At 37.6% G+C, this 19074-nt stretch overlaps 1 protein-coding gene across 1 annotated transcript in view; it reads left to right on the forward strand.

The window, feature by feature from the left end:
- The window catches only part of RNF150 (ring finger protein 150), a 259010-nt gene that overhangs the window by 175781 nt on the left and 64155 nt on the right, over positions 1–19074 (forward strand). The window contains exons 3-4 of the mRNA XM_030313019.1: positions 3932–4003; positions 6213–6295. Coding sequence (XP_030168879.1) covers positions 3932–4003; positions 6213–6295 — 155 coding nt within the window. The remainder of the gene's footprint in view (positions 1–3931; positions 4004–6212; positions 6296–19074) is intronic.

Here is a 19074-nt window from a genome sequence, read left to right on the forward strand (position 1 = left end):
AAAGGAATAAAGGAGAGACAGAGAGGGACAAAGCAAGAAACAGCCTCTTAACTATAGAGAACAAACTGATGGTTACCAGAGGGGAGGTGGGTGGAGGGATGGGTGAAATAGGTGATGGGGATTAACGAGTGCACATGTTGTGATAAGCATTGGGTGATTAAAATAAAAACTTTTTAAAACAACATTCCTTTTGGGTTGTGTCAAAAGAAGTAACTATTATATAATGAAGTAATAGAATATAAGCAACAGTTAAGACAGAAAAAATATGAATGTTGTGTGTATAAGTCAGCATAAGCCACATTACAGACTTTCTAATAAAAGGACATGCCTGTCTTCACTTTTTTATAGGTATTCTTCAGAACTATATAAAGTGTCTCAAAAATTATTTTAGGCTCTTGTAATGCACTATTTCATCTCTTTCGTGAAACAGTAATATTATACTATATTTAAGTATATATAAGTATATAAGTATACTTATAAGTATATAGAACTATAATAAGTATATAGAAGTATATATAAGTAAGTATTTAAGGTTGCTCTACCACTGGAATGGTAATTTTACAAATAGATTATAAATTCCATGAAAATAGGGGTTATGCTCTATATTTCACTATTTTTCCCTTATAATCTCATCACACAGGATTATGCATAGAGGGGCACCTGGGTGGCTCAGTTGGTTAAGTGCCAATTTTGGCTCAGATCATGATCTTGTGATTCATGGGTTCGAGCCCCATGTCGGGCTCTGTGCTGACAGCTTGGAGCCTGGAGCCTGCTTCAGATCCTATGTCTCCCTCTTTCTCTGCCTCTCCCCTACTCATGCACACGCTCTCTCTCTCTCTCTCAAGAACAAATAAACATTAAAAAATTTTTTAAAGAATTATGTATAGAAAACAATATACTCAGTATGGTACATAAAACCTCATTACAGATCAACAACTGATTGTGATGCTTAGGAACGCTAACTCTGAACCCCAGTTAAACACACCAAAAGCAATTTCATTCTCTTCATTAGCAGACTTGTACTATGAAAAAATTGTACTCAATCATGTTTTGAATTTCAACAATTTAAGAAAAAATTTTTAAAGAATTGTTTAAATAAAATTAAATTTTGAAAAAAATATTTCTGGTTCCTTTGAGTATAATCTGTGACTGTTGTTTGAAAATAATACTTGCCACTTAATTGCTCTGTTTAGCCCTTGAAAATAAAAAACAGTTGATGTGATTTTGTTGGGGCCAGGTATTATGTAATACACATTAACACAATTGCAAAAATATCTGAGCTTTTGAATGAAAAACAATCAACCTTTGTTTATTTGGGTCCAGATTTCTTATTCTAAATGTAATATCCTACAGGTTTGTTACACTTACTCCTACTAACTAGTAGCCTTGTCTCAATTCCTTTCAATTCCTGCTCCAGGTTTCTTTTCCAGTGGAAAGCAGCTCTTGGTTGAGACAGACTGGTTTTGCCAAAGCCAGGATCACAGCTTTGCTTACCTTACCACATATATTGCTTATAGTTTGTCCATTAATTTTCCTGTTAACTGGCTAAATTTCATAGATAGTTTTTCATGCTTTAAAAAAAATCTTTTGGTTTAAGATTTTAATTCACTCATCGAACATTTATGGAGTTTCCATTAGATTGTAAGCTAGAAAGAGCAGGAATTAATGTGTTTTTGAACTACCATTTTTTTAAGATTTTTAATTTTTTTAAGTATTCCCTACCCCCATAATGGGGCTCAAACTCACAACCCCGACATCAAGAGTCACATGTCCTATCAACTCAGCCAGTAGGTACCCCTTTTCACTACCATTGTTTCCAAAACCCTGGGACAAAATAAGTAATTCAGAATACATGTGGACTAATTGTCAGTTATCAAAGGCAGCTTTACTCTAGGTGCTGGGACCTTCTTGAGGGAAATGTAACAGGGATAGGTTATACAAACAAATGTCCCGTTGCAAATGTTATGACAGTGTTATGAAGCAGCGGGAACAGATTCCATAAGGTATAGACGAGAAGGATCTTCTGTCTTGGGAGACATGGAAGAAGAGCTCCCTGAAGAAGTAGCCTGAGTTAAGATCAAAGGATTGTAGATCAAAACATTAGAGGAAGAAGAAAGGACAGAGAGTTCCATCCTGTTTAGTTTCATCTCAGTGTTTTTCCCTTTCACTCAATGTGCCCCCCACCATGGTATTTATCATTATAAACCTTCCTTGTTTTTCCTGCTACCTTAGTTTGCTAGCTACTCATGGACTTCTGCATAAATCTCAAATGTATGTAGGTCTCCTTTTAGGTAACAACCAAACTTTTCTGTTAAAATTGCCGGTAATCATTTAGAAACTAAGGACAAAATATAAAAGAGAAAATGAATTAACAAGGAGAACACCTGTCTTCTACTTAATTTACTTATTTGCTGTGGTATGCTTGAGGAAGTGCCATATTGATAAACACTTAATAGATTTTGGCTGGTTAGTTCCTTGGCTGGTTGACTGATTAGCTGGCTGGCCAGATGTTGGTTGGCTGCTAGCTGATTGGTAGGTTGGCTGGCTAGCTTGCCAGATATTGGTTGGATGGCTGGTTGGCCACATGTCCATTGATTGGCAGGCTGGCTGATTGGTTAGCTGGTTGGCTGATTGGATGGATGTTGGTTGGTAGGCTGACTGGCTGGTCTGTTGATTGGGTGATCAGTGAATAATAAGAGTGGTAGTTTAGCTTTGGCTTTACAGTCAAACTTAATTTAATTCAAATTCTGACTGAGTTTTCATTGACTATGATATAAACAATTAAGTTCTGTAAGTCTCAGTTCTTTCTATAAAGTACTATTTTTTCCCATAGGGTTATTGTAAGAATGAAGGTGATATCGCATATGAAGCTTTAGCAGTACCTAGAGTATGTTAACTATTTGTTAGAATATGTTCACAATTTTAAAGAAAAGAAAGAAGCTTGAGTATTATTTTCAAAAGGAAAAAATATTAATGAAAGCAAGTGATTATTCTTGTTAAATGTCTTATTTATTATAGTCCTTCAAATATGTTTCACTGCTGCAAATACACATCTATTACAGGATAGTACCTAAGAAGGAGTTGCTACATGTAGAAAACTCACAGGCACACAAGCAAATCTGCTTGACAGATTAAAACTTAATTCTCTCATCACCCACCCCTTCTCCCTCTCCCCTTCTTCCTCATTGGTCTATCGTTACATTATTGCAGGGCTCACTAGGATGGCAACTTTCCCTATCAAAAAAAGAAAAAAGAAGTGATAATATATTATTTGACATGAGTTACAGTGGTTACACAGGTGTGTGCTTTATAATTATTTAAGCTGAACATGTATGTTTTATGCATTTTCCTATATGCATACCCACTCTTAAACATACACAGAGGATGCGAAATTGGCATGTAAGAATGTGATGGAATAGGATAGTACAGGTGAGATATAAATCTAGGCTGGGTCTGTATAAGCAAAGGAAATCCCTTAAAATTCCAAATTGAAAGAAATACACAAACAATAAACCCTGATTGTGCAAAAGGAGATGAAGTTTATTCCAGCTACTCCAGAATGGCTATCTCCTTGTACAAGTTAAATGGCTAGAGTGGCAAGTTACTGAACTTAGGTTTGTGTATGCTAGTCTGCACGACTGTAACCCGCTCTGGAGTCCCTGTAGTGCGGGATTTTCCCATATCATTTGTCACTTGCTTAACGTTGCGCATAAAGAGCTTCTCTCAATGACGGAGCTCTTTAATAGACTTCAATTACTAGAACCACTTTGCACAAATATGACTACCCCATCTCTTCTAGCCATTGTCATTAGCACTCATGCCACTTGTGTGTGATTTCAGAGATAGCTGGCCTGGTTTATTAAATGCCATCAGAAACAAGGTCAAGAATTACACATCTTTATTACTCACAAGCAGCTTTTTGGTTTTTCAGCGCCGACTGGGAGATGCAGCAAAGAAAGCGATCAGCAAGCTCCAGGTCAGAACCATCAAGAAGGGCGACAAGGTAACAGCCTCTTTTCTTTTTGGTAAGGGGCTATCTTAAAACAGTTCCTGACTTTTCTGGCAGCCAGGGTAGAAGAGAGGGAAGGGTGGGAAAAGGGGATACGTGACAATAGCTCTCCTGTAAGTCTGTTATTATACCCATCTTTATTAACATAATTCAAAACAGTTAATAAGATACAGGCAATAGAACAACAAAGTCGTTGGACAGAATATATAAGAAATTGAAAAGTAAGTATAGGAAAAACAGGTGGAGGTAGGATGCAATTTGTACACAAATATATTACCTGAACTGTGTAACAGAAATGGATCCCAAATTTAGGTTGGGGCTTTCCAGGAGCCAAGGCAAAGAAGGAAAACATATTCAAGCAATATCTAATTACCTTATTCTGGTGTCCCACAAGGTAAAAACCAACTGGTTGTCCCTGGTGTTCCAACTTGAGAATATTTGTCCATAAATCCTTGCAAAGAGGACAGTGTTATATGATGAGTGATGTCCTCCACTGATGTCTGCAGTTAATACAGAAAGCATATTCAGTCCCTCTGACTCTAGCATCTAGAACCCCAAAGTCATTGCAGCAGCCTCCCTAGCTGTAGAATGATGACATAAGGCCAAGAGCAAAAGCATATCTTTTTTAAATTCACTATAATTAACATACAGTATTATACAGTAGTTTCAGGTGTATGACCTAATGACCCAACAATTCTATACATTTCTCAGTGCTCATCAAGATAAGTGTACTCCTGGGGCGCCTGGGCAGCTCAGTTCGTTGAGCCTCCGACTTCGGCTCAGGTCATGATCTCATGGTTTACGGGTTTGAGCCCCATGTCGGGCTCTGTGCCGACAGTTCAGAGCCTGGAGCCTGCTTCAGATTCTGTGTCTCTCTCTCTCTCTACCTCTCCCCCGCTCACGCTCTGTCTCTCTCTCCTTCAAAAATAAACATCAAAAAAAATTAAAAAAAAAAAAAGATAAGTGTACTCCTAATCACCCTTATTTGTTTTACCTGTCCCCTCACCCACTTCCCCTCTGGCAACTACCAGTTGGTTCTCTGTATTTAAGAGTTTGGGTTTTGTTGGTTGTTTTGTTTCCTTTTTTTTTTTCTTCGTTCATTTGTTTCTTAGATTCCACCTATGAGTAAAATCATATGGTGTTTGTCTTTCTCTGACAGACTTATTTCACTTGGCATTATATTCTTTAGATCCATCCATGCAATCACAAATGGCAAGATTTCATTCTTTTTTATAACTGAGTAATATTCCATTGTGTGTGTGTGTGTGTGTGTGTGTGTACACATATATATATACACCACATCTTCGTTATCCAGTCATCTATCAATGGACACTTGGGTTGCTTCTATATCTTGGCTATTGTAAATACTGCTGCAATGACCATATCAAAAGCAGAAGCATATCTTGAGGAGGAACAATAAAACAGTATAGTCCAGGCCCACAGACTTCTAAAGGTCTCTCTTCTCCCCAGAAGAAATTATAGAGCAGCGGATTGCAGTACATGTATTTGGGGCTCCTTGGGCCATTGTAAGGGATTCTCAACTCTTACATGTATTGTCTTTAGTCTGAATAATTGATTTGTCTCACTACATGCTGCTGTTTTTCAACTATATAAAAATGCTATTGAGCTTAATAAGATGAAATTCATTTAATTCATTACTAAATTTAAATTATATTTTTTCATTACTTTTCCCCCTCAAACAGAAGATAAAAGAACAGGGACCACCACATAAGTCATATACAATGGGGTATTGAAAGAGATTTATATACTTGAATAAATAGTTAAATCCATTGTTCTGGAGTTGTGTACATAAGATTCCCAAGGAGGTGATAGATGAAATATCATTCAGACAGTTCTCCCTAAACGCTATTTCTCATCCTTGAGCTTTTGATGTCACCTCTAATTATAATAAATAGCATTCTCAGTGATGGTATTTTTAAAAATTGCTTTCTCACAATTATAATAAATAGCATAATTAGTAACAATACATTAAAAAACCGTTCCCTTACAAAAGCGCTTGCAGTGGAACCCAGAAACAAAAAGTGGAGGTTGGAAGGAATGGAAACTGAGCAATTTTTGATTAAGAAAATGGCAGCTGGGCCATTGAAAGCCTTGCTCCAAGCAAGCTCTCCTTGCTTGTTTGGATATTTCCCCAAGAGCTGAAGCTACACAAGTAGGCTCATCTGTATTTTCTCTGTTACAGGAAACAGAGCCCGATTTTGATAACTGTGCAGTTTGCATTGAAGGGTACAAGCCCAACGACGTTGTACGGATCTTGCCCTGCCGGTGAGTCACTGGGCTGCCTGCTTTTGAATGGGGTGTGCATGCCGAGTGCCTGCTGACCTCCCTGGCTCAGACCTGCATGGCCTAGCCCAGCAAGGTCAGTCTGCCCAACCATTTCCGGGTTTAAGTATCAAACAATCAAAAACCTTGTTCTTTTTGTGTAACCGTTCCCCTTGAAAACATTCTTTCTTGTGAAATAAATATTTTTCTGATCTTCCTTGCACCAAAGGATGAGTACTGCTATTCATTAGAACCTCATGATACACGATTTGATGATATGGCTCCAAGTAAGAGCTTTCTGTAACAACAAAACTGTGGTATTTAGAATCAGTTCCCACTTTCACAAGTGCTGTTGTAATATAATTAATGAACTCTTAAAAGTATGCTGTGAATACTCATGAAGGGATCAACAGCCAGAATATGGTCAGGAGTACCTGGGAAGTCAAAGACAAATTCCATTTCCCTTGTTTTTGTTTTTTTTTGGATTTTTTGTTTGTTTGTTTGTTTTGTTTGTTTTACCAGCAGGACGGGAATGTGACAGTAGTCACTCTGAAACTCCTAGAATTTGGAAATGCCAACAGGTCTAGTTTCAAGAACTCCCCAAGTGATTTCTTGTATAACCCTAATCCTTCTCCCTAATTGAAATTCACTGTTAAGGTATTTGAATTTTTTATATGGCTAAAATTAAATAAGTTTAAATACTTCAATGAAATCAAATACTTCAAGACTGCATAAAATCTGTCTTCCTATAATTAAACAGCTTTCTTAGTGTTGTTGTTGCATCTGTGAAGTATCCTAGACATAAAAAAATTATCCCTTGAAGAAAGGTTCTTCACTTAGAAAGATTAGCTTTAAAAATTCTTAAGAGTATTTAAGTAAATAAAGTAGATAAAATACACAAAGATATAAATCAGGGCACCTTTAAGAACTGTTTTTTAGAAATACAAAAGAAATAAAATATGCCTGTAAAGGAATTAGTTTAATAATCCCCAAATGACAAAGAAGTGTCAAAAAAAAAGGACAGGGTATGCAAATAAATGCAGAAACTCCCAAGGGGAATGGATCTCTTCTGAAATGCTGTTAGGCACATTGATCATCAGGAAAGGGCCTGGAGAAAAGTGCACTGTGCTGGCCCTAGCCAAAGCCTTCCCTGGGGATTCACTTTCCCTAGTTTATAGATGCTTGACTGTCTCTACGGCAAAATCATAAACTGGGACACATGAAGACTCGATGGGTCTTCCTATGAGGGAATGTATCAATTCTCTCTTCAGACATTACACTTGGTATTTACTTGGTGACTTCTAGAAACACTGGCAAAGAATGGCAGGCAGTGTGTGAGCTACAGAGATGCTGCTCCAGAGGTAGCATTTTTTTATGTCTGCAATATTTTACTAAGGGTTTCATAAAGCCTCATAGAAGCAAGGAACGTGCTTTGCTTCTGCTTGGTGTATGTTTAGAGCTCTATGAGGGTACTACTAAAAAAAACATCAAAGCAAATTTAAGTTGAATTGAAACTTTTTCTTGAGAATATAAATGTAATTAAGAAAATCTATTTTAAAAACTATATATAGCGTTACTTTAGCTCTGTAATCCATATTGTATAAAGTGACTTCTTCATCTAGAGCTCTGTCATGTATATTCCATGTTACTGCGTAGAATTAACTAGAAGCTGCATAATATCCAAGCCATAGATGTACCACAATTCAATTTACCATGTGCCTGTTGTGGAACATTGGCTGATTTCAGTTCTTAATTATGACAAATTACATTGCTTTAGCAGTGTTTAGATTGTCATCATGTACTATTCCAGATCTATCTCCTACAGTATAATTTTTGGAAATACTAACCAAGGAAATAGCATTTTAATATTTACAAAAAAAAATAAAACTTTAGGAACTTCAATTATATTTATACTAGCCCTTGCCCTAGGCCAGTTCAGTTTGGCCTGAAACTCTTCATTTTTACATTATTATTTGGTTCTCAGCTCATTCCTTGATTCTTTCTGCTTCAAGCTTCTTATTGTCCATCTGCTTTTATTTCCTTATTGTGGGCCCTGCTTTAAATAACAAAATAACATTGAGAATTACCAAGTACAGGTTAGAGTTCCTTATCGTTTGATCTTAGATGAGCCATATATATTTACTCTTTGAAGAGCTCATCCATTTTTTCCGTGCTGACTTTAAAGTCGAGATATTTTGATGCCTGTTGCTTGTTTCTGCCAGACAGTCTGCGCTAATGGATGTTATCAAACAAATGCACTGGCATTTGCTTTTTGCTACATAATTTCCTCTGGGGTATGATTAAGCCCTAGCTCCTATGAACTTTATAGACTCTCTTTCTCATTATTTCCAGGCTGACTCACCCACAGAATTTTTTGCATCCCCTCGGAGTATAAACAGTTTCAAAAAAAAAAATCTAGATTTTGTCTTTCTTCTTTTATACTCTTTTCTGCAGCCTCCTAACTTCTGACACACCAGGTACATCACTTCTCTATTGGGGTCACTTAAGGTATCTTTCCAAATCACTCCAGGATATTCTTGTACCATGACTTTTTCAGAGTCATTCTCTTGCTTGTGTCTTTTGGAAACCCTTGCACAAATTAGGATGAATTAATAAATGATCTCCCTTCCTTATTTGTAGTCACGCCGATTACTGAAGTTAAGTCATGCACATATGCACTTACCATTTTTCCCCAGGGGCCTTCTCTGGCACATGCACAGACGAGGCTCCCTGTGGGGCCAGACAGGCATGCACATCCACAGCAGCACACAAAGCACCTCAGGGTCAGACAGGTCCAACTTTTGTGGTTTGGGTTTGATCCTAATACACCACTAGGATGTTTTCCAAAGAACTTCGATTTTGCTTACAGCATCTATATGGCGAAATCTACATTACAGTTTACTTTAGGGCTGGTTTTGGCGAGTCAGATTTGTACTTGTGATTATGATTTTTAGCTACAGAAGATATTTTATTGAAGCACTGAATTGAAATGTTATTGTCTTTTCTTGTGCAGAGAATAAGTTGGGCTCTCAGATTCTTCCCGTGGCTTTTATCCTACGGTGTTCCTTTTCTTCAGTAGTTAACCATTTCAGTCTATTTAGCTACCCAGTTTCAAACACTCCGGCTCAAAAAGAATCTGACCTCCTTGGGCAGGGTGAAAGTCTGCCATTAAAAAAAAAGAAGAAGAATGAAAGAAAGAAAGGAATATATGCATCCTTTCCCTAGGTGCCTGTAGAATTATTTCCTTTCTCTGATGGATCCCTACAGCATTATCATTAATTTAGGAGGGTATTAGTGTCTGCTACTGTCTTTTCCTTTGACTTTGGGAACTCTTGTATGTTGTAGGAACAATTTTAAAGGGCCTGAATGCTTCATTTGAAACAATAGACATTTATTTTGTGGCAGCCGTGTGCCAGGCATGGTGTGAAGTACCAGAGTTGAAAACTCTGGCATGCCCTAAAGGAAATCAGTCTAGTGTGGAAGAGAGAGATGTGAGTTTAAACAAGCAATCACAATTCAGAGTGATGCGTACAACAACCAAAGCAAGATGGATTTTAAAAAGTTGGAGGAAGCAAAGCTAGGCACAAGAAAGGCTCCACAAAAAAAGTACATTTTCACACTAACAGCAGTTTGCTTTGTCTATTACATCTTCATTATAGAAGATTGGTATATTGCATAAATATTTAATTATACACCTGACTCCCTCAGCGTTAGCAGATAACAACTGCTAATATTTTTGTATATTTCCTTGCTTTGATTTGCCATGCCTATTTTTTCAAGTTTGAGACACTACTGTCAACATCGTTTATTATCCTGTTCTTTTCACTTAATATTCTAAGAATATGTTAGAAATGGTTCCAGATTATTAGTGGCTCATTTTGACTTTCCTTTGGCCTCTGACTCTGTAGGCAGAAGCTGATCAAACTCTAAATTAAATAAACCAACCAAAGCCCCTGGCATGTTGGTGCTTATTTAGAACCTGCTCCTCAAGAGTCCAGATGTTTTCACAGGCCAGTCAGAATATTCTACTGAGGTTAAACAGGAAGGTGTCCTGGCTCCCGTTAGCTTGTTTCTTAATAACCTGTTGATGAGCTCTTCGCGTCTCACCATCCCACCCCACTTAAAGAAAACAGACAAAAGCAGTTTTTCACATACAGATGATATCATTGGGTTATACAGAAGTGACCCGTGGAAGCAGCATGCCTTGCTGGCTCCCTGTCATGACAGTTGGATTACAGATAACATCCTCTCAAACTAATTATCATCTTTGGTAGATACACCATACCTTGCTCATAAACAGAGTTCCCATGCAACAAATTCCCTCATATAGTCACATTTTGTAAACAGTGTTTCCTGGAGGACACTGTAGGAGGCAGTCACTACTACCTGTGCTCTTACTGAGGTCTTTGATTTTGATATTTTAGAGCAGGGGTTAGTGGTTGGATAAGGAAAGCAACTTAGTTGTAACACCTATCCCAAAATAGTTCTGGTTGGGAAGCGTTGCACTTATACTGTTTAGTGTTGAAGCTTCAAGCCAGCTTCCAGTGTTTGAAGGAGAGCAGCAGGCAGGGCTGCTCTGAGCACCCCCTGAGTCAAGGTCAATGAGTGGCCTGTGGGTCCAGGGCTTGTCCAGGCTCCTGGTTCTTCACAACAGGATGTCATTTTTGTCCTGAGCAGGGTTACCTGTTAGATCAGATAATTCTGGAAAGGGTTGGGGGGATAAAAGATATATAACATAAAATTGACCTTTTTAACCATGTTTTAAGTTTATAATTCAGTGGCATTAAGTACATTCACATTGTTGTATGATCACCACTACTGCCCTTTTCCAAAACTTCATTTTCTCAAACTAAAACTCTGTAATTATTAAATGTTAACTCCCCATTCCCCTAGTCTGGAGGGTTGTGTGTGTGTGTGTGTGTGTGTGTGTGTGTGTGTGTGTTGTATTTTTAATTTAGCCTTGACCTTTATTATAAAGAAAATGTCAATGAAGAAACCTAGATTTTGATGTAAGCATCTAATTTAACTTAAAGTTGGCTAATCAATTTTTACATATTCAATTTAAAACCTAACAAAGAATGATAATTATTATCATTGTTGCTATTATTATTCTTGTTACTATTATTACAATACTAATATGATGTTACTCTTATTATGATTAGGACTATAAGTGCTCCTGTTACCATTACTAACATCATTACCACCATCCATTCTTTCCTGGCTTTCTGTAGTAGCTTTCTCACTAATTTTCCTGCTTCAACTCCTGCCCCTTAATTATTCATTCTGATAAGTCTATTTTTAATTATCCAGCTAGATTAGCTGGACTCCAGGTACTTTTTTAGCAAGTACAACTTTAAACTCATTAAATGTATCAAAAGTGTGATTTTTAAAAAAGTCTACTCTTTGGGAAGATTTATTGAAATATAATTCAGTCCTTTTGTTTCTCTGAATATACATCTGTAATAAGGTAGGTTCACAGAAATCCAGAAAACCAGAAATCCTGCCCTATTACACATATTAGCTCCTCAGGGAGAATGGAGTTGGCTGGTGCAATTGCCAGCATTTTTATCAGGGATTGGTTGCTGTAAAAAGCAATCTTCAGAAACTTGCCGTTGTGTCTCTTGTTAGGATTTTATTCTATGACTTCTTCATGGGGCTTTGCCAGAACAGCTCATGTACAGAATAACCACACTTCTTCCAAGCAAAGGAATGTTTTTATATTGTGGGTAATGAATTATGATACCATCCAGATATTTTCTGTTTGTCGGTAGAAGGCCAAGAGCCAAATTTGTGGCCCACCCCTAGCCAAAAGGGATTTTTTAGCTTTATCCTTGACCATTTTATGTCTCCATTCTTGTTTTAATTTCTTCTTTTTCATTTACGGCACCTTTTTGAATATCTGCATCTCCTAAGTCACCTTAAGTCGTTTCTAGGATAAACATTTTCCATGTTTGTAAAACTTTATCAACATCATTTTCAATTAACATATAATGTCTCATATGTCATCATTTATTTGACTATTTTTAGACATTTAAGCTGTCCTCCACACATACATATTTTTTGCTATAATAAATAACACAGTTATAAATAGTTATGTGTGTAGACCTTAGTTGATATTTCAGATTATTTCCTTGTTTCTGGGGTTATGAATTCAAATTGCCTAATTGTTCCCTATGAAGCTTTACTGAAGGAGTTTTCTAATAAGAGGTAAGAATGTCTTGGGGCGCCTGGGTGGCGCAGTCGGTTAAGCGTCCGACTTCAGCCAGGTCACGATCTCGCGGTCCGTGAGTTCGAGCCCCGCGTCGGGCTCTGGGCTGATGGCTCAGAGCCTGGAGCCTGCTTCCGATTCTGTGTCTCCCTCTCTCTCTGCCCCTCCCCCGTTCATGCTCTGTCTCTCTCTGTCCCAAAAATAAATAAACGTTGAAAAAAAAAAAAAAAGAATGTCTCAAGCAAAGATAACTAACTGATGCAACCTATAGTTGACAGATTATAGTGCAGGAGTCGGGGATGATGGTGGAGAGGCAGGCAGGCCTAGATCATTGGACCCGAATGCCCATCTGGATTATAGCCAGGGGCTGAGGGCCTTGCTGGGTTCAGCTTTTGCTGTTTACATTGCATGCTGGCATTATGTGGAGTATAATTCAGAGGGATCTGACAGGAGTCTGAGGACCAGTTAAGAGACTATTGCAAAGTCAAGGTAAGAAATTCTGGGGGCCCGAACTGGAGTCAGGAGAGATTCGGGAAGTAAACCCAGCATGAGACAGCATTTGCAACAGTTGAAAATGGCCACCCGTAGCAGCTGGTGATTGGTAGATACCTCTGTAATTGTTTATATTTAAAACATGTGCATATCTTTGCATTTTGATTCTAAATAATAGGAAAAAATCATGCAGGTATTGCACTGTTGCTCAAAAACCATAACAGAAGAAACAGATTTCAAGCACTGTAACAGATTTAATCACAAAACAAATAAACAAACACCTTGAGGACCAGCTTTGGCTCACCTAGGCAAAGTTCCATTTTGGAAAGATGATTGTTGGATTCTGGGTGGTAAAATATGCCACGTTTCCTCTTCTATCCATTTTAGGAATGAGACTAGTTGGGGACATAGAATTTATCATACTGCCCTTTTTTTTTTTTTTTGAAACTTAAGTCTACATTTTTACAAAGATCAGAACACAAGTAACAGCATTTGTTTTGAAAGTGATGAAATGGAGATTTAAACACAATAATATGCCAAATTATAAGTCAAAAACAGAATAAGTGGTTACTGTTAGAGTATAGAACAGATTTATAGTGAAGGACAAATGAAGCTTATATTTGCGAATTGATACTCTAACTTACCAAAGAATTTCTGGTGACATTTCAGTATCTGAGGCAGATAGAACCTAAAAGGGTGAGGCCTGGAGATTTGGAAAAGGAATGCTTTTGAGGTCAGTTGAAAAGTCAAAGCTGACATTTGTTTTACTAGTTTTGATGAGTTCTTTGAAAGGCCTGTTACATGCGTCAACAACTGACGAGATGATCATATGTCCACTCTGTCCATCTAACCAACCCAACAGCCAGCTGCTTCCCTTTCTCAGCTGATGTAACTGACATATTTATAACATGGACCTAATTATTGGCTCCTCAAATACTATAATCCATTAACTCCTGTGCCCTAGGACAGGTGACATTTTCTTCTGCCAGGGAAGCAGCTCTGGGAGACATCTAGAATAAAGTACATGGCTAACAGTAGAGGGATCAATTTGTAAAGCTGTCTGAAAAAAACATGTATCCTAAGACTCCCAGAGTACTTGCCTGGCAAGGCCCAGCCTCCTTAAAATCAAATTAATAAGATGTACTGAGCTAATGGAGGTGTAAGCACAGTGCCTACACCAAAGTGCCTTGCTAAACAAGCAGTGGCTTTCATCCAATGGGAAACTGTTCACTATGTCTCAGAGAATATCCTTGTTTTCATTGGATGCTTCCAACCAGATCCACCTGGGCATTTCATAGCCTTCCCTGCTTCTCCTGAAACTCTGATGTGAAGTCCAGATCTTGGATGACAGCCCAGAGCAATACCACAGTTCAACCCTGATATTCATGAGAAACTTGTCTTTTTAGGGGGCACAGGGTCTCTCATTCACTCTCCCTGCAAGATACTACAAGACCATAATGAACAACATAAGAAATCGTTCTAATCTCCTATAAAAAATGAACATCATTTTAACATTTGAAAACTTTAAAAATCATAATCAAGTTTTACCGAAAGCACTGAAAATAGATAGTAGTTCCCTTAAGGTTTTTAACCCCAGGGATCAGTCTGATTGTAAGATGAGTCAAGTGTACTGAATGTCTATGTGAACAGAAAATTCCAAACTGTTTATGAGTAAAAAAAAAAAAAAAAAAAAAAACCTATAAAACTCTGTAATGTGATCAGGATTCTGACAATGAGTCCTATAATTCATGAAGTGGAAAACAAAGGGGTAATTTCTGGACAGGCAGCAATGGTCTATTCTGACTTTATCCTGCCGTGACCGATATATACGCTTGATTAGGAACAGATTTTTTTCCAGGTTTGTTATTTGTGAAAAGAGTGATGAATGTTGGCTGATTTTCATGAGGTTTGACTTATTCTTTCATGCCCATGTTATGCAAATTAGATTATTAGTCATCATTTTCACAGCTATTTCTTTATACATGTGATTTTAAAAATAACTTCAAGGTTTTATTGCTAATTGTGGGAAATTTTGAAAATACGGAAAAGTATAAAGTAAACAAAAATAATCTCACCACCCAGAAATAATCATTATTCATATTAGTATATTAAATTTTTCTAATGGATATATATAAACATCGCATGTATATTGGTAAACCTTGTAGAGCCAGACCATTAATATAATTTTTTTCTACTTTCTTATTTGACATTAAAAAGTAAGCATTGGTGGGGGATGGCGGGGCGCCTGGGTGGCGCAGTCGGTTAAGCGTCCAACTTCATCCAGGTCACGATCTCGCGGTCCGTGAGTTCGAGCCCCGCGTCGGGCTCTGGGCTGATGGCTCAGAGCCTGGAGCCTGTTTCCGATTCTGTGTCTCCCTCTCTCTCTGCCCCTCCCCCGTTCATGCTCTTTCTCTCTCTGTCCCAAGAAAAATAAATAAATGTTGGAAAAAAAAAAAAAAAGTAAGCATTGGTGGGGGATGGGCTAAATGGGCAATGGGCATTAAGGAGGGTACTTGCTGGGATGAGCACTGGGTATTATATGTAAGTGATGAATCACTAAATTCTACTTCTGAAAATAAATAAATAAATAAATAAATAAGCATTTTTCTATAATTTTAGAAATTTTTTAAAAATACTTTAGTGGTTGCACAATATAGTCCGTTGTTGGAGTTTATTTAATTGTCCCCTGTTGTTCAGCAAATAAATTGCTTTCAGTTTTCATCATTATGAAATCACGACCATTTTAATTGTTTATATATTTCTGTATTTGTCCCTTAGGATACATTCTTAAAAGTCAATTTACGGAGTCAAAAGTGATTTTGAAGGATCTTGATAAGTTTTGTCTAACTGCTTTCCTAAATGGTGGTAACAATTTACTCCCCACCAGCAGAGGTGGGCATGCTTATGTTAGCGAACCTTTGGAACCATGAAGTACCATGGTGTAAGCATCTTCCTCATCTGATAGCCACATATAAAGACAGTGCCTAGTTTTAGTTCCCACATCTTTGATTTCTCTGAGATGTTACTGTGACCTACCACGGTACTTCATACTTAGTCCACTGTTGTTAACTAAACTCATAAATCATATCTAATGTAAATTGTCATTGGCTATAAGATGGTTCATAATATCAGAGATGTTAAAATGTGGGGGAGGAAATGGTATGGCCTAGAATTGGTAAAATGCGATATAAAGTAGTTTTAATATTTGTTTTCATACTTTTAGTGCATAGTGCTTTTTCTCTATTTTTATTTTGTTTTTATAATCCTTTTTGATTAACAAAAAAAGCACATTATAAAAGTTATGAATTTTCATCTGGTTGCTGATCTCTTTAACGCTTCCCTATCAAGAAATAAGATAACTGATCAATTAATTATTTTTCAAATTTATCTGAAATTTATGTAGGTATAAAGCATCTCACCCATTAGTCATTGTGTATGAAAACTATTGTTTACAAAACTCATTTTTTCAGGAATATCAATTTACACACTCTGCCAAATTACAAGTTAAATAGTGTGGTGGGAGTTTAAAATGGCACAGTTTCTTTGGAAATGTGTTTGACAGTTTCTGTGAAAGTTAAATGCATACTACCCTCTAATCTAGCAATTCTACTCTTGGATACATCTCCAAGAGAATGAATGTGTACGTTCACAGAACGACTTCTACAAGAATGGTTATAGCGTGTTTATTCATAATGGGCAAAAAGTGAAAACAACTAGCAAGATGAAAATCTATAGATTAATTTGGTACATACATGCAATGGAATATTAGTAATAAGTAGAAACAAGAAACAAGCTATTGATATATATCAAAGCATAGATAAATATGAAAATATCATGTTAAGCAAAAGAAGCCAGGCAAAAATAAATACCTACTTTATGATTCCATTTGTATGAAATTCAGTCACAGGCAAAGCTAACCTGTGGTGACAGAAGTCATAATGGTGGCTTCATGGCAAGGAGTGGGTATTCACTGGTAAGGAGAGGAGAGAAGTATGGGGTGATGGAAACGGTGGGTGTTTGTACATAAACATATACCTACTCAGTAAACCATCAAGCTTGCTTAAGATCTATACCTTTAGGGGTGCCTGGGTGGCTCAGTTGGTTAAGCGTCTGATTCTTGGTTTCACCTCAGGTAATAATATCACAGTTCGTGAGTTCGAGCCCCTCATCAGGCTCTGTGCTCACCATGTGAAGCCTGCTTGGAATTCTCTCTCTCCCTCTCTCTCTGCCCCTCCCCTGCTCAGTCTCTCTGTCTCTCTCTCAAAAAATAAATATATATATATATTTTTTAAATCTATACCTTCATTTAAAATAATGGAAAAAAATAGGGGTGCCTGGGTGGCTCAGTCAGTTGAGCGTCCGACTTCAGCTTGCGTCATGATCTCATAGTTCGTGAGTTCAAGCTCTGCGTCTGGCTCTGTGCTGACAGCTCAGAGCCTGGAGCCTGCTTCAGATTCTGTGTCTCCCTCTCACTCTGCCCCTCCCCAGCTCACGCCTTGTCTGTCTCAACAATAAATAAACATTAAAAAAACACTTAAAAAAATAAACATAAAATAATGGGAAAAAATGTTTTAAATACCAAAGAAGCTACATTGTGGACTTTTTTTAAAAAAAAATTTTTTTTTCAACGTTTTTATTTATTTTTGGGACAGAGAGAGACAGAGCATGAACGGGGGACGGGCAGAGAGAGAGGGAGACACAGAATCGGAAACAGGCTCCAGGCTCCGAGCCATCAGCCCAGAGCCTGACGCGGGGCTCGAACTCATGGACCGCGAGATCGTGACCTGGCTGAAGTCGGACGCTCAACCGACTGCGCCACCCAGGCGCCCCACATTGTGGACTTTTTAACAAATGTAGTTCATTTTGTACATTAGTCAAAATTAAAATCTAAATTCCAAGTTTGTTGATGGTGTTTTCTAATAAGTTTTTTCTTCGATTCTTTTGGGTCTATCTGCCAAAAATTATCACTTAATCTAAGGGATTAAAGGAAGGAAACATGAAAGGAAATAGCAGTGCTGATAAATGATGTCTGGTGGGTTATTTTCTGTTGTATTTTCAACAGAGGGAATGCTGCCTTAGGAAAGAAGTCTTGAACTGTAGTAACCTTCTTAAATATGGCATTCTGACTTCAAATGTCCTGATCCCCAGTTATATTAATCAACTGGACACACAGGATGAATGCCAACCAGCTTTCCTGCTCCAGCCAAATGATATAATTAGACCAGGGTCAAGTTTTAATCACAGAGCTTCCCTCTACCAGAACCCAAAGAAATGAAACACCTATAAAATGAGGGTCTGAAATTCCCTTGTAACCTGCATTCCCAAAGGATAAATTTCTTCCATTGTAGCTAAAAGAAATTGAGTGTAGTAGCCAGAGGATCTTATACCATTCCTTAATATTTGAAGTTTATTGGTTTTTCTTTAATGCTATTTAAACCTGATGGTACAGACAACTAGATGAAATTAAGTAGCTGTTTATTATAATACTTGAACATTGTAAAGCACTCTACTGTTACATATAATGTCTAATTTGTATCTCACAACAACCTGTAATAAAGGTAGAGCAGGTATCATTACGGCTCCTTTATTTTACTGAAAGAAACCTGTTAATTCAGAGAGGCTGGTCAGAGCCCAGAGCAAAGCCAAGTTCTCTGACTTCTCAGGCTTGGTTCTTTCCCCTGTAAAGCTGCATTTGACACCTTTACCCACCCACCCCCACCCCCCCGTCACGCAAGGATGCTCTGTTGAATGCTCAGCTCTTGGAATATGGTTTGATAAAGTCTATCCCCAGAAATCCCCATCTCACTCTAGGCCAAATGCCTGAGCATCCCAAAGAAACCAAATCCAATGTAAGCTAGCTTTAAGGATTTTACTCTCTCCACACTGATTCCAAGTTTAGTTTTGTGTCCCTGAAAACAGGCCAGCCTTGTTCATAGGAGGCCAGTGCTGGTGCTGGTAAGGTGAGCAATAATTTATTTCACTGCATTCTTTTTTTTTCCCCCCTCCAGCAGGTAAAACTGCTAGCATAGCATATTAGCTTGCCAAAACAAAGTAATTCTGTTTTTAAACAATAGCCAGAATA

This window comes from Lynx canadensis, chromosome B1 (genome assembly GCF_007474595.2).
Source record: "Lynx canadensis isolate LIC74 chromosome B1, mLynCan4.pri.v2, whole genome shotgun sequence".
In the NCBI taxonomy this organism is placed as follows: Eukaryota; Metazoa; Chordata; class Mammalia; order Carnivora; family Felidae; genus Lynx; species Lynx canadensis.